This window comes from Brachyistius frenatus, unplaced genomic scaffold (assembly GCF_029030835.1).
Source record: "Brachyistius frenatus isolate BFR_SWC_R1_liver_20210118 unplaced genomic scaffold, ASM2903083v1 Contig_36, whole genome shotgun sequence".
In the NCBI taxonomy this organism is placed as follows: Eukaryota; Metazoa; Chordata; class Actinopteri; family Embiotocidae; genus Brachyistius; species Brachyistius frenatus.
In genome coordinates this window covers 274499-290584 of record NW_027210635.1, presented here as the reverse complement: position 1 = coordinate 290584, position 16086 = coordinate 274499, and the positions used below count along the sequence as shown (strand labels likewise).

The 16086-nt window shown below is 39.9% G+C and overlaps 1 protein-coding gene across 1 annotated transcript; it reads right to left on the bottom strand.

Annotated features, from left to right (window-relative positions):
* Positions 1-198: 198 nt before the first annotated feature.
* Positions 199-13610, bottom strand: slc6a16a (solute carrier family 6 member 16a). Its single transcript, XM_069701130.1, has 12 exons — positions 13383-13610; positions 8062-8287; positions 7658-7815; positions 6712-6838; positions 6452-6627; positions 5893-6003; positions 5462-5703; positions 5069-5249; positions 3721-3922; positions 2861-3020; positions 2592-2754; positions 199-1333 (listed from the first exon to the last, which is right to left on the bottom strand). Exons 1-12 carry the CDS (start codon positions 13383-13385, stop codon positions 989-991), a joined length of 2094 nt encoding a protein of 697 aa, XP_069557231.1. The 5' UTR covers positions 13386-13610; the 3' UTR covers positions 199-988.
* Positions 13611-16086: the final 2476 nt, after the last annotated feature.

Sequence of the window (16086 nt, the reverse complement as noted above, 5' to 3'; positions counted from 1 at the left end):
CTTAGCTTGGTATTTTGGGCTTATTAGCAAAGTCAAAGTAACCTCAATATTATAGTTTAATCCTAACAGTATTCATTTAACTCTTTCTTAACCAAGACAAACATAAAAAATGACCACACAGTAAATAAAATGATGAGTATGAAGTTTTAAAGCTTTGAATGGAGCTGTGTGAATCACATGAAGGCAGAGAGAGTCGGGTTGCTGCCATCTAGAGGTTTATTCAAGTCACCGTCTAGTTCAATACAACTCTGCTACACTTAACATCTTGTGTGAGCACATGTAAAAACATTGCTGTGGTCGCTTGAGGTAAAATTATACAAATATAAAGATAACTTACTTAACATTTCTCATATCACAACCAAACTCTAAATTATCGTCTCACCCCATTGGCTCCTTTCAGCCAACACACACACACACACACACACACACACACACACACACACACACACACACACACACACACACACACACACACACACACACACACACACACACACACACACACACACACACACACAGTTTCTCACATTAAGCTAAAAATACTCATCATAAAGCATATTGTGTCATTCCACAATTCACCAGCCACTCTGTTATGACTCCTACATGAAGTCAGGTCATTACAGATTGACATATTTGTGGCTGATTAATCTCATACTCTAAAACCTTCCCTAAATTCTCTGCTTCACCAAACAGCAGCCTCTTTCCTTTTCATTTTCGTTCTTCTGAACAGCAGAGGTGGTTCAGAAAGCAAAACAAGGGAAAGCACGAGGAGGAGTTGAATTTGACTGGTAATGTACCAACAATAACAAAATAACAAAATAAATAGCTTTGGCTTGTCAACAGTTAAGAGTTTGCTGAATATAAGAGACTCTTCAGATAAAGAATAATGCTTCTAATAACTGTCCTCACTTTAGTTTGCACCCCTCTTTTACACTCCGAGGTTCACAATGTTGTCCTTTCACAAACAAGTACCCACAAACTGTCACGGTCAGACCCCTGTGTCTTGCTCCTCCTCATCTTCCTCCTCCTGCTGGGGCAGGAGGCGATAGTGTTCGTTGCCTACTGACAGGAAGGCGGGCCTGGGAAGAACATCGTTTTCCTCAGAGGGGGCTCGACGTGGACTGGAATCCATCTGCTCAACAGAGCTGCACTTGGTGTACAACTCGCGGTGCATCACCTGGCTGTGTCCATCCAAGGAGGGAGTGCTACTAACCCTGCGCCTTTTCAAGATGGAATGGATGTAGCCGATGGGCACAGGCAAGCTGGCGAAGACTATGAGAAAGACAATCATCGCCAGGGCCCAGCCAGGGTACGCCAGAGTCATCTCAGACGCCTGAAGAGATGAAGGGACAGCGTGTCAGAGTTTGTTTTACACAAAGTTCTTCAGCACTACACTAAGTTGATAGCAGCTATAATAGCATATCAAGGAATAAGAAAATTAAAGATGGCTATATAGATAATTACTAACCAAGTTCCAAGGGCAACATAAACTGAACACTGCTGCGATTGGTTGTTTCACGGTCAATCAACACCTAGTCATAACCTTACCCCTTCCACAACATAACCAGCACCCCTCACACTGATCCAATCTAGCATCAGACAAGTACAATTAACATTTACTAAATTGATGATCCTATAACAATTGCTTTAACAGATTAATAGCAAGAACCAAATTTCTAACCATTCACTTGACTGTGTACAGTTGGTAGAATATACATAAAGACGTGATCGTCTGTGCTTTGGTACAATCAATTTTACAAATAATGATTTCTATATAACATCACGTCTCAGCTGTAATTTGAGTAAATTTATATAAACATGGAAAGACATGCGATTCGAGATAAAGCCCCGTTAACACGCGGTGCCCAAATTATAGAGGGTCAAAACAGTGGAACCCGCGGCTTATTTTTAGGGCTCTCAGGTGACGCTTAACCATCCCTTCGTTATGTTGCTTAGGCTGAGGCTGCTGGGAGATCTCCCATGATGCACTGAGCTCCTCTGCTCTACTCTCTGTCCATACAATTATATGTCACTATTGCACCTCATTTACTTAGCATCTTCTCTCTCCTGATAGTTGATAGTTGCTATATAAATTGAGTTGGAGTTGTCTGTCAATATGAAGAGTAAAGACCTGACTATGCAAGTGAATAAGAAATTAATGAGGCTCAAACATTTTTAAATCTTATTTCATCAAAGGTATTCTGCTCATGGATCTGGCACACACTCTCATTTATAGATGAATCCACAGCTGACGGAGGCTATCATGTGAATACATCCAAACTTCTCAGACGATATTCCATCATTCAGCAGGACAATGTGCATCCTGAACATACAAAGAAACCAAAGAGCTTTTTTGGGGGTGAGGAGGAATATCCTCGACAGGCCGAGTGGGACAGCATCACCAGGAAAGGCACAAAAAAAAAATCTACTGGTGGAATTTCTGTTGATGGATCTGATGGATTTCCTATAAGATGTTAAATTAACATAGATAGATAGACAAGTGACTTGTATCTAACCCACTCAGCATATCGAGGATATTTGAACTTTGAGTTCTTGTGTGCGAGGCAAAACATTGCAGTCTAATATCTTACTGTGCTTTGATTCCAGGCGGTGTACGTGGGCCTTTTAAAGACCATACGCAACAAACTGGCAGACAGAAGTCCAACCATTGCCAGAGGGCACACATATTTCCATAGGTATTTGTACACCACTGGGGGGCGCCATTTGAGCATGACTTCAATATCATCCAGGAAGCTGCAGAGATGGGAAATATTTAAATGAAAGACATCTATTTAAAAAGGACAGGTGAGCACATAAATAAATTGATAGTGGAAAAACTGTTAGAGATATTGTGGCTTACCGATCTGTGCCATAAACCCACGCCACACTAATGGTTTCAAAAATGACGACAATGATTAACGGGAGGGTTGCAGAGTAGTCATCAAACATAGTTACGAAATAGTTGCCAGAACGCTGGGTGAATAATAACCCTATTATGAATCCCAGAGCACAGCTGGACACTGAAACAACAGGAAGAATGGAGACAGTGTTGTAAAGGTACTGAACAAACACATTATATTATATACATCTGATCAGAAAACTTGCTAAGAAATGTGATAGTGGTGTAATATTCATGTCTCTTGTTTAGTCTCTAAACATTTTCTGGTTCTGGTGTTTAACTTAAGTTTGAATGTTATTATTATTATTTTTTTTAAATACTTTTGCATATAATCAAGAACAGTCCAAAATCAGCTGACCTGTACGACTCAGTATTAGAGCCCCCTTGAGGAAAATAATTAGAGGAGCAAGTTTGTTTTTTTTTAATTAATTTTGCAATTTGACAATAAAATCAAAAAATTTAAATTAGATTTCATGAATAAAGTCAACATTTCGAGAAAATGACTTTTTCCTCAAGAGCAAATTGGGGAAAAAAACAATCCTCCACCTCTTGTTTTTTTTTCTTTAATGGGGCTCTAACACTGTCGTAGCCACCAGGCCTTTTCTCCCAGGTTTTACTAGCTTTCAACGACTTCAAACAGACAATAATAACCGTCTAAATTCTAAAAGAAGAAAATGTCTCAATGTATGTAGTCAGACACCAAGATGTTCTGCCCCGGAGAAATAATAACTGTATAAATCGTAAACCTTAAATATACATCAACAAATTTAAATGCCTATGATACAGAGCAACGTTTGAACGTGATGACTTGTGTGTATTACCTGTGAGGAGGGTCCGATGGCGCCCCAAGAGGCTAAAATTATCCATGAGAGGCGTGAGGATTCCCTGCATGGTACCGAACATGGTGCTGAGGCCCAGGTTGAGCAGCATGAGGAAAAACAGTGTGGACCAGAAGGGGCTGGCTGGGAAGACGGCCATCACCTCGGTGAACGCTATGAATGCCAGGCCCGTCCCTTCAATACCCTGCGAGCACACAAAGGGAAGACAGAAGAGACAGTGGAAATATGTCTGGAAATGCGGCGCCACGGACACTAAAACAGACAACAAATGTTTTGAATGGTATTTGTAGCAGTGTCCTATCCAAGTAAACCACCTATCATTTACATTTTATACCACTAGGAGCTTTAAAAAAAAAAAAAAAAAGAAGAAGCTTTTTTAGTACACAAAAGTTCTCTCCTAAACCTCTATTTTTAAGAGTATGCCTTTTCTGGGAGATAAAATAAACACTGGAAGATAAGATTACTTTTTGTACCTCTTCCTCTGTTTCTTTAGTCTCTCCTTGCTTTCCTCTATCACTGCATGCTTCCATCTCTCCTGGGGACCGGCTAGATACGGTGCCTCATATGTTTTCATCCTCCTGCCTGCTGAACATTTTACAGTACCTCCCGGATTCCTCAGGGGTCCTGGGAACATCAGCACTCTGCCTACGTACTATTGTTATTGAAATGTTCACCTTTGGTCCCTGATTTTTTTTTTTTTTTTATTTTTAAAAGAAGCCAGTGTCTTGGACGTTGTAAGAAACCTGAACTTCTCTCTTTATCACATGGTACTAGATGGACAAATCAGTTTCTTAAAATTCAGATTTTCACCAGTGATAGAAAACAGGCTTCAAATGCTTCTTTGTGCTCCACGATTTGATAACTGTTGGCAGCTACTTATTATTGGACATACCTCGACCTACACTGTGGCATAATACAGGGCATATAGATAATGGATTTGATTGGAGTCTTCACAACTGCTCTTTGAATATGTGGAGATTTGTAGTCCTATCTATTACCCCTCTACATGCTAATCTGTGTCTTCTGGCTCACATTGCTGATTTAGTTCATCCAGACATTTCATCAAAGCCGCTATGATCCTCTGATCAAGATTCATTTAAATCTCCAGTGATCTGCTGGATCATGTCTTCTGCCGCCAAGACTCCACCAGTCAGACCAGTTTCACCTTAAAAACATTCTTATCGTTGACATCTTTTAACTCTATGCTTTAAGTCGCTTGGTATTTTGTTTGAATCACTTTTACTGTTCAATTACTCCCCTCAAGGTATTTTCTGGTTTTAGTTCTTTGTGAAACACGCTACAACAATACTTTTATAAATCTCAAGAATACCTTTTTCATCTCTTCTTCCAGACTGCAGTCAGTGATTTTAGGACCCACCATGGAGGTGTAGTGACTGTACCATTCTCTGTATTCAGCTAGAGACACAGAGCTTGTGTCTGTCATGTTGAACCAAGGCCACCAGTGCTGGTTAGATTCGTGGGACGCCATGAGGTTTAATTGACCAAGATTTCTGGAAGGAGTTAAAACAAAAACAAAAATGAAATATAAGACATATTATCATTATGAAAACTGTAAAACAAACATTTCACCTTTGGGTCCTCTTACACTCCTATAAAAGCTTGACAAACAAATAATTCTCAGCAAATTCAAATATATATGAAGCTAAAGGTAATATTTTATCCATGTACACACAGACCTACACACACATACTCATATCCGTACTCAGCCACGCAGTGTAGTGCAATATTCTTGGCACGGAAACCTAGCACAACGAACACCACCAGTGAGGCCAGCACAGACGTCATGAAGTTGATGCCGGACACCATCAGCGCGTCCCTGTGGCAGTTGTTGTGGATGGGATTGTAGGAGGAATATGCGATAACGGAGCCGTAGCCTAGGCCGAGGGCAAAAAACACCTGCGTGGCAGCCTGCCGCCACACCTGCATATTACCCCAGATTTCCAGCTGTAAAATAACAAAAAAATAAAGTCTCATTAAGACTAAAATACTTTCAAGGCAACAAAAACTTTTAATACTCAATGTTGTTTCTGTTTGGCATTCAACATATAAGACTTAAAATTAAGAAAAGAAGTTGAAAAGAAAGAGTTAGATCAACATGAATATGATGTAAGACTTGGTGAAATCTGTGCTTACTTTAGGGTAAAACATATAAGTGATTCCTTCCATGGCACCGTCCAACATCAGCCCTCTGATGAGGAAAATAAACAGCACCACATACGGAAAAACTGAGGAGAAGTACATCACCTAAGATTGGAAAAACAAATAGAGAATGAATTCTGTGCCTGATATGGTTCGACATTTTGGTGGAGGGTTCAGAAGACAAGTACAACTCTCAAGTCTGTCCTTGACGAGATGAAATGGACTTGCTAGTTAGCTTATCTAAGCATAAAGACTGGAAACAAGAGACTGCCTTCCATCATGCTGAAAGCTCATTATTTAACCTACTAAATCTGTTTATGTTTATTATAATATCTGTAGTTTATCTTAAAAATGAAAAGTTCACCATTCAACATAGGCTCCGGTGAACTATTTATTGGCTGACACTTCTCTTCCTATTTAAATCTCTAGCAAAAAATGTATTTCCCTAAATGTTGTCATATACCCTTAACAATGATACCAGCATAGATGTGTTTATGTGCTGACAAACTGGTTGTTGATATAGGGATCTTATGGTTCTGGGCACACTAATTACCTTTGCAGAAGATTTGATGCCCTTGATCATAGCCAAGGAGACAATTGCCCAACCAGCCAGTAAACATCCTGTCATAATGGGGTTAAACTCTCCGGACTCCTCGATGGAATTTGTGATGTTTAGCGCTTTGCGAAACCAGAAATATGACGTCGGGGAGCTCCTCGCGCATTCGTTCACTGTTGATCGAGGACAGACAACATTTTATACCTCGTTCTGGCGTCCATCTTAATTTATCTATAACTTCTCAGTTAGGCGAGTACCTGTGTCATTGATGGTTACATCGATCGGACACTGCTGCCACGGCAGAGGGTACTGAAAGGAACTACCCATGTAGAACAGGCTCCATGCAATGATGACGTTGTAGTAAAGAGCCACGTAAAAACAGACCTGGAGAAGAAGAAAAATTGTGATTTTTTTTTTTTTACTTAATGAATTATTGATGTTTCTCTGTCAACCTTGATATATAGGATACAGTATATGATGACCTGTATACTGCACTTTAAAAAGTTATTTCAACCTCCTCAACATAGGATTACGCTCTGATGTACAAGTTATGACTATCCTGTCCTAGAATATGTAGCCATAACGATTTATGACACTGACTGGGACTAACACAGCAGTGAGGCTTTCGATGAACATAAACAAGTTTTATAAAAAAGCATGGGCGTCTAATAGTACAAGTCTGTGTGCCGTTTGCGCACAGAAAGTTCTCAGGTACTCCGCGTTTGCCTCGTCTTGTCTGCAGAGAAAACTGTTACGCAACAAGCTACTGGTACAGAGTGATACAGCACAATACCTCTCTTATGTTAGAGTGTGGCATGATGTCATCATCGTCACACACGGCGGCTGATTATAGAGAAAGTTGTTTGTAAAGGGGCGGTAAAACGGGCAGAACATGCGATTGCTTTTTAATGAGACAAGTGGAGAAAAACATTTGGTCAGATGAAGCTTAAAAATACAGCTCAGGGCCCTATATTTAAAACATAAGCATAGGTCAAGAGCTAAGCCAATTCATCATTTTGCTGACATGAGTGTAAACAACAACCTGCCATGGTTATCGGGCTTTTCAAAATACAGAGAATGGATTTATTGCTTCCTCGTCTTGGCTTTTATTTGCCCCAATGAGTGTACCTTCACAGATGAACAGTTCAATCCCAAACCCAGAAAAACAGAAAAATATTTAAAAAAAAAAAGAAAAACACTCGCCATGCAGCTGGAGTAGCCGATCCCTGCCAGCCGTGGGGAGATGTGTTTCCATACACCGATGCTGCCCTGTCGAATGCTTTGGCCAGCTGCTAGCTCCATGAAAAACAGTGGGACTCCCACAATCAGCAAAAGAAAAACATACAGCAGCATGAACGCCCCTGGAAGGAGGGAAGGAAGACAGCCTTTTAATAGTAAGGCCAAAGTTATTTAGTTTATACCTCCCCTCATAGTTCATTTTTGGGCTCCCATTTAATATAATTTGCTTCTTTTTTTTTTTTTTTTTTTACTGTTCACTGTTATCCAGTGTCAAAATACCCACAGAAAGGTACAAAGTTGGTCAAAAGAGGTACGACGACATTCATTCTGAACCACTGAGTGGATAGTCTTTCTTTAAAGACACTCACCTCCTCCATTTTGGTGGCAAAGGTAAGGAAACCTCCACACATTCCCTAAGCCCACACTGAAGCCCACCTGAGCCAGCACATACTGGAGCTTAGAGTCCCATGCTGGCCGGTCTTCATTACTCGTCTCCACTCCATCCGGACCGGCCACGGTGGTGAGCTGAGTTTCAGACTGGCCCTCTCCCAGCCAGGCTCGGTCCTCGCTGGAGTCCAGTGACGGTTTCTCCATCTTGTCATAAACAGAAGAATCCGTTTCAGGTCTCATGTTAAAAGTCCAGATAAATGATAAATGTTATGCCGAGCTCATTTATACACATGTAGTAGATATGTGTGCAGACCAAATATTCCACATACATACACCTGCATACAAAAATCACAATGTGTAAGCAAGGGTCGAGTTACATTAGATTAGATGAGGAAAACACTAAATGTGCCCGAGTGCCTTGAAGAGGACTGTTTCACCTTCCAACAGACACCCACTGAGTCCAACAACATTTATCAAGCACCACAGCTGTCTGTAATAATATGAAAGTTGTAAAGACCCCTGAGAGTCTGGAAGAGGGCCAGCTCCTGTCTTTTGTTGTCATAGTGTCAAGTGAAAACACATACCTGGTGTAACACTCCAATTTGATAAATACACACGGCGGATGTGGCCCATGTGAGAAAAGGACTTCGTTTTAAAGTTATAATCTTTAAGATTTGAATGAATCAAACCCTGTTTCTGATGCTAATGATGGCCCACATTATTCAGCCAAGGTTCCCAATCCATGTCAAATGTCAAATTCTCTGACTCTCTATGTTTATTACTGAAATTGAATGACCTAATATGAACAGAAAAACAGGCACAATAGTTTAGCATGTTTACCGTTGGACTGGCTGCAAAGGGCTCTTTCTTTCATATTTGATGGATCTATAGTATTTTTACAAACTTTACATGAAGCTTTTTTGTCAACTATTTTTTATCACCCAGTCTTTGAAGTCATCATTTTGTGGCCAAAGCTCTTGAAATGAACATTTCTCCGGCGTGTTTGCCTTCCTAAGCAGGTACAAGAAAAGGCCCATCTTTACTGAAGCGCCTGCCATTTGTTGACAAACGGAAAGGGATAAAACCTCTCAGGCAATACGGGAAAGACGTGAAAATAATAATGTGAAAAATAAGACTGGAAATGGAAAATACATTTTGATAAATGGCAACTAAAATTTAAACATGCAAACAGAGATCCATGATATTCAACGACTTTGCCCAAATTCCTGACTTCCTCTGTCTGGAAAAGAGTTAAAAAAAAATTCTGATGTTCAATGAAATTCCCAGAATCCTGGGAACCTTGTTCAGCAATAACCAGCCATTGTATTTACATTCCAGAGTTGCATCTCCATAGTTGTTGTTGTTGTTGGTGGAAGAGTCTTCACACATAATGTTGTTCACAGGAAACAACGCATTATATAATCCAACATTTCTGTCACTTTCCATTTCGTCTCAAACTGTTTACTCTCCTAATATTGAATCAGACTTACAAAAATTCCCACTTATGCTGCTTCACACTATAATAATGTTGTCACATTGCCTGGTTCTGTTGGACGTTTCCTCCGGTTAAAAGGCAGTTTTTCCTTCTCACTGTTGGAGGTTTTTCCTTCCTGTTAAAAGGGAGCTTTTTCCTCCCAGCTACCATGTGTGACTTGCTGAATCGGTGGGTTCTTTTGTACGATGCTGTAAAGTTCCGTTGTAAGGATTTTACTATGATAAGTGCCCTAAGACAGCTTTGTGTTGTGATTTGGTGCTATATAAATAAATTGAATTGAATTTAAAAGCATTCAACTGGTTTATTTGTCACCGAGGTAAACACTAACTATGATTGTTCATCAAAAACTCATCACTTTCAGGCTCACTGGTACCACCAGTGAAAAATATCACGTGTTGTTTGGTAGGACATACACTGTTACAAGTCTAAATTGCCTGGAAGTGCATCATTAGGCAACATTTCCAAAGAACAGATCATTGTAGGCATTATCTACTGTGGTTTGTTAAGAGAAAATCATCCAGATTCTGTGTTTTATAAAGAATAATGAGACGTACGTGCAGCAACGTGTCAGATCACCAGTTGAATCACTTGGATACTGAACGCTCACAATCTAAGTCGGCTCAGATGAGGGAGTCAGATCCAAAATGGCTTAACACGTGCCAAACTGGCTTCAGGACATGACCTATCTGGATAATTTGAATGTGCCCCTGTTGGTATCAGCTGGTGAGAATGGAAAATTACAGGATGTGTCTGACCCAGAAAAAGTACATAGCTGTTCAAGACACATGCCCAGATAGGACAGGTGATTTCAGAAATATGTTTACACACATATGTGTGAGACTGCAACAAAAATATGCATACACAAATAGAGAGGAGGGGAAGTGGGACGGGCGGTAGCCATTCAGTGGGGTTAGGAGCAGGGGGCGAATCCACTGGGAGGTGTTAGGTTTACATTGGTTCGTGGTGTGGGTGGTGCTGAGGTGTATGGGTAGAACATGTGGGTGCAGTTGGTAACAAGGCAGGAAACAGGCTATTAGCTTCTAATTCAGCATTGTGAAATCTGGACACTGAACAGCTTTATTAAACTTTAGAGATCCATAAGTTTGATATACAAGCTATAATGGATTTTAGTTCCATAGACAATACTGAAGTCAAAAATGTGAAGTGCCTTCAGCTCGTTTCTCACCTTCAATTTCTCACTTTTATTGTAATAGTGATAATTCTTTTTAATCAAAATAATGGTGTCAAATGTGTGTTAAGGACCGTCCACTGTTACCTGAAGCGATTAGTTGATTAATTGATTAGTCTGTTATTGGGAAGATTTATTGACAAAGTAATTATGTATTATACTTCTGAAGAAAATCAGTCAAACTGTTTGCTGACTGTTAGTCAGGAAGAAAAAAAATAATACTGACACAAGCCTGAAAGCCTAAAAGATAATATCGTTCAACTTTGGAATATCTATATGAAATCCTTACTCTCCAGTTCTGGGTCTGTTGCACTGGAGCTACTGTATATTTCTCTTTCCTTTTCTTTTTCTATACTTGGCTAACCTTAAATTATCTTCTCACCCCATTGGCTCCTTTCACACACACACACACACACACACACACACACACACACACACACACACACACACACACACACACACACACACACACACACACACACATAGCACACACATAGCACACACAAAGCACACACAAAGCACACACACAGTCAGGGTCTATCTCTGGGTGCAGCTGAAAACAGGCAACCGCACTTCTGTACTTAGTGAACAGAAATATACACAAAAGCATGAAGCAGTGGTCCAACCTTCCAAATGCTAGTAAACCACAGTAAAAATGTAGAAAATGTTTAGTTTTTTTCTAGTTTTGGCTGAAATTATTTCAAAACTGTAGAACAACTGGACCACATCTGCAGAACATCACTGATAGTTTGCATCAGGGAAACCACGTTATGTAATATATACCTACAGTTCTCTGTAATGGTGCTCTATTAACTCCCCGTATTTAAATACTAAACATATAAATACAACACATTGAATAAAATGTATGCATATACATACAAAAACACACAGATGTACATATGAAGGTATATGTTTAATTTGTGTGATCCTTTAGGCTAAAGTCACAACAATAGAGCTCAGTTATTTTCCTAACATTCACTCTGAAGTGTTTTATTTGACACATGATGCGGTCAAATGTCTCAAAGAACATGTTGGTGAATATGGAATTCTCAGTTTGCAGGCACTTCAACTCTCCACAAACAGCCAGAATAAAGAGCCCTTCATGCATGCAATTTTACATGTCAACGTCATGTTTGCAAAGGAGTGGGAGTCTTTTTTTCTCAACCAGAAGTCTCTCTGCCGACGAGTGAATTAAACAATCACAGTCACCAGCTAACCGGTCGTGTACATATTCAAACTTCTGTCAAGCCAGCCGCTGCAGGACTATGTTCAAACAGCGACATTTGCATGTGAGCAAAACAGAAATGGAAAAAGAGCCAAAACCTAACTGTAATGTCTTATCAGTACTTTAAATGAGCAGCTCACAAGATCTATTGCAGTGCAGATGTCTGCCTTTTGAATAGCATCACATGAATGACTTGTGTGTGCAACCACAAACTATAAAATTTGTGGATAACATAAAAAAAAAAAAAAAAGGACTTAAAGAAGAGGCTTGCCAACAAGGTATTCTGCTACAAAGCACGGCTGTTGCACATCTGCACAAAGAAGCTGCAGAATGGGAGCTGCAGTAAAATGTAAGCAGTATTCCACCAGCACTTACATGTTCATCATAACAGATGTCAATCAAGCTTATTGAGTCACTTTCTCTGGGGATGTTTCCCCATGAAGGGAAATACCTCTGCCCTGATGCAGACACACACACACACACACACACACACACACACACACACACACACACACACACACACACACACACACACACACACACACAACCTGAAGTATTGCATAACCTGAGTAGCTGTCAAGCATGAAAACACTCACAAATGTTCCTCCCTTCATGCTGCATGTGAAGATATTATTCCTCCACAAGCAGCATGAAAAATTTTGAAGAATTTGCATGAGCCTTTACAATATATATATATATAGATATATATCTATATCTATATATCTATATATATTCAACTTTGAAATATCTATATGAAATTCTTACTCTACAGTTCTGGGTCTCATTACAGTCTTTTGCAATGTATATATATACATGGGGGGCATATTGATGAAGTTACTTAAAGTTTCTTCAAATGAAACAAAGCTATGAGGTTAAATACTGCATCTCAGCCTTAATTTGAGGGTGTTTACCTCTACATCAGATCAATGTGTGGAGTTTGTCTCGTATATTAACACCAAAGGCCCGAATTTAGGGGACAAAACTAACTGGAAAAATAAACAGCAAGTTTAAAAAAGTAATATTTGGCATACACCCATAGACCCATTTTACTTTCAGTTGACTGTAACAGAAGTTGTGACAGCTATGACAGTTGGGACATATCTGCTGTTACCATATTAAACTGTGTCTTGTGTAAAAAAAAAAAAAAAAAAAAATGCACAGATAATCGGGTGCATGGGGGAGATTACCCAAAGAGAGTCAAACCCCTGCCTTAAGGCCTCAGGATTTAACACAATTAAGTCACTGACAAAGAAGTCAGTTAACAGTAAATTATCCAAGCAGTAGCAACAGTATGCATAAACAATAAGTGCAGGCAGATTTCAGACATTGCAGCGCATGAAGCCAGGTTAATAAAGAGTATAAACAGAACAACAATGTGATGTGGACATACCATGCTGACAACTCGGCCCCACACAGGAGTAGAGTTTCCAGTAGTCCTGGTGTTGGTTTCTCTGCTCGGCTACTCACAAGGCTACTTTTAAACCCTTCCTTTTTTGGTTTTGATGGTAAATGGGGGTAAAAAAAAAAAAAAAAAAAGGAGTTTTACTGAGAGACAAAAGTCTGCAGAAGGTAGTTTTGACAACTTGTGGCCACGTTTCGTGAGTTGGAACAAAATCGGTCGTCGGAAACCCAAGAAGAAGTGAAGGAGAGGTTAGAGCAGCTGAGCCAATGGGGAGACTGAAGGGGCTGAACTGGCCGTCCCCAAAACGGGCTGCGGGGGCAGGACATCTCGAGAATACGCACTCACTGCTGCTGGAGCGCCGTGTGCCTCTGACTTACAAAGTTTATGCCCTGACGGTGATCGTGCCGCGCTGCTCTGTACTGTCGAAGGACATTTCAAATCCATTCTCGGATTATTTGAAGCTCGGCCACAGAGCGCAAAACGAAAGTGCGCTCTCTGTCTGCGCCCTAATGAGCGCCGTGCCAACTCAGCAGCTGGACCAGTCAGACATTCACTGCGGATCCTGCAGCTTCTTACTCAGTTTAGAGTTGGCAGTTGGAGGGCGACTAGTTCGTTTAGAGACAATGAATAAATAAGGCTAGTTTTGCAATGACGCAAAATCAATACCTTCTGGCTACTTGGCCCATATTTGTACAAATTATGTCACAAAATAGGCTACTAATAATAAATGGGTCTGTAGCATACCTATTTTGATTGCTTACGTGTAAGTAATTTACATGGATACTTGAATAGAAAATAGAAAATAATTAGTGTTCTGGCTATTTATTATGAACATTATTATAGAAAATTCTGCATTTTTTTCTATATCGTCTTTGTCATTTGACAGTGACTGCAAACCAATACCGAATTGTGCATTACACAAATGAGGCACACCTTTTTTTAATTGGACATAAGTGCATCTTCTATTTTTTTATAAGTGCACCACCGGGTTACAGACAGGTGGTAATATGTTGTCCCTCTCATTTAAATAAATTGAGTTGACAAAATATTAGGAACACCACCAACAACAGCACCACAAATTACAATCTCAAAAATCACCTTTAAAATAAAAAAATAAACACTTCTGTCAATCAGATTGAATAACTGAACATTATGGTCATTATAAAGGGCGGACTTATTGCTGGACTGTTGTATCAATCTTAATGCTTCACATGCCAGTGTATTTTAATGCTTTAATGATTAGTATAAAGTCTATGAAGTAGGCTACTGGCATTGGACAGCAACAGCTGAGTCATGTCAATTAGTGGTAAATCTACTGTCTCAGCCACGTGGTGACTGAATATGAGGAAAGTCGGACTCCCTCTGGTGGAGAAAATGTAACAAAACGAGAAGGACTTTCTCCAACTCGCACATACTGTATGTATGGTAATCTACTACTACTGTTAAAGAATGGTTCCTTAATATCAAGTATATAAGTTAACACTATGAATTTAGAAACATATAGGCATGACAAATTTATTATGTTTGCTTTGTCCTTTGAAAAAGGTCACATTTCCACCCAGACTGAAGGTCAGAAATGGGAGTGTCCCCTGCTTCCTGTTATGTATACTCTTTGGAAAAGCCTTGTACCCCCACTGCTGGAATGCAGATTATAAATACTCCTATACAAAGCAAACTGAAGATGAACTGAAAAGCTCTCGGTACGAGTTGAGTTGAGATGAGACCGGTGTGTCATGTCAGCAGGAATATGTACAAATTTACTCTTTATTATAACAATTTAAAAGGTGGAACATTTTCTAGATCTTCTAGTAGGGGATCTGCAAAGGAGGAAAAGATTACACAAATATAGCTATGCCCCACCTGTGAATTATATCGGCTGTCCAAAATGTCACGATGTCAGGGCAAGATCTGAGAGCAGGAGATATCTGAGGTGCCTGTGAAATAGGCTGTTCTGCAAACCAAAATAGGACGCAGTGAATGTGTTCAGTGTGCAGTGTGCAGTATCAGAGGCTTTTCGAAGTAACGTGTTGAAATCACAAAGCGTGGAGGTGAATCTGCACTCTTCGATTTTTCAGTTCCAGTTTGTGCAACAGTCAATTTAAACACAAGGAAAAACTGCAGGGACAGACGGAGTGTGACCAGTGACCAGTGACCAGCTGGGGTCACTACTCACCACCATAAAAGCACCCTACTTAACCTGCTGCTACGTCACAGCATGTGTGTAGAGTCAACATAAAATAACTTGTCACCTGAGAACCTTTTGCTGCTTTGTTAGGATTGTAGTGATCGTCTTTCGTTTCTCTTGTTGGAGGGCAACAATATAATCCTGAAACGAACGTAAAGAAGCATCAGGAGTGTGTAACACAGGGAGAGAATGAAAGTCCTCTTTCCTGTAAAACACACACATCCAATGTTACATTTCTGATTTAAACTGTATCAAAAAGAAGATATCCGATGTTTCACCCACATCCTCTTGCATATTCATTTTAAATAGGCTTCTCTTTCTGTCTGTTGTTGCAAACACTTCAATACTTGATTTCTTGTAGTTCTTGTGGCTCTTTCTTGAGCCAGTGAGTATTGTTATTATAGTGTCAAACGAAACTAGATGTCAATGGGTTGAGGAAGCCATTGCATGTGTTGCAGATCTTATTAGCCCCATGGCACCAAGCAGCAGGCAATAGACATGCCTGTC

Bases quoted from the DNA above. Each gene is read 5' to 3' on its own strand.
- slc6a16a (XM_069701130.1), bottom strand. The intron at 6,628-6,711 runs GTACTCGCCTAA...CTCGATCAACAG, and splicing joins TGTAACCATCAATGACACAG to TGAACGAATGCGCGAGGAGC. The intron at 1,334-2,591 runs GTAAGATATTAG...TCATCTCTTCAG, and splicing joins CCGCCTGGAATCAAAGCACA to GCGTCTGAGATGACTCTGGC.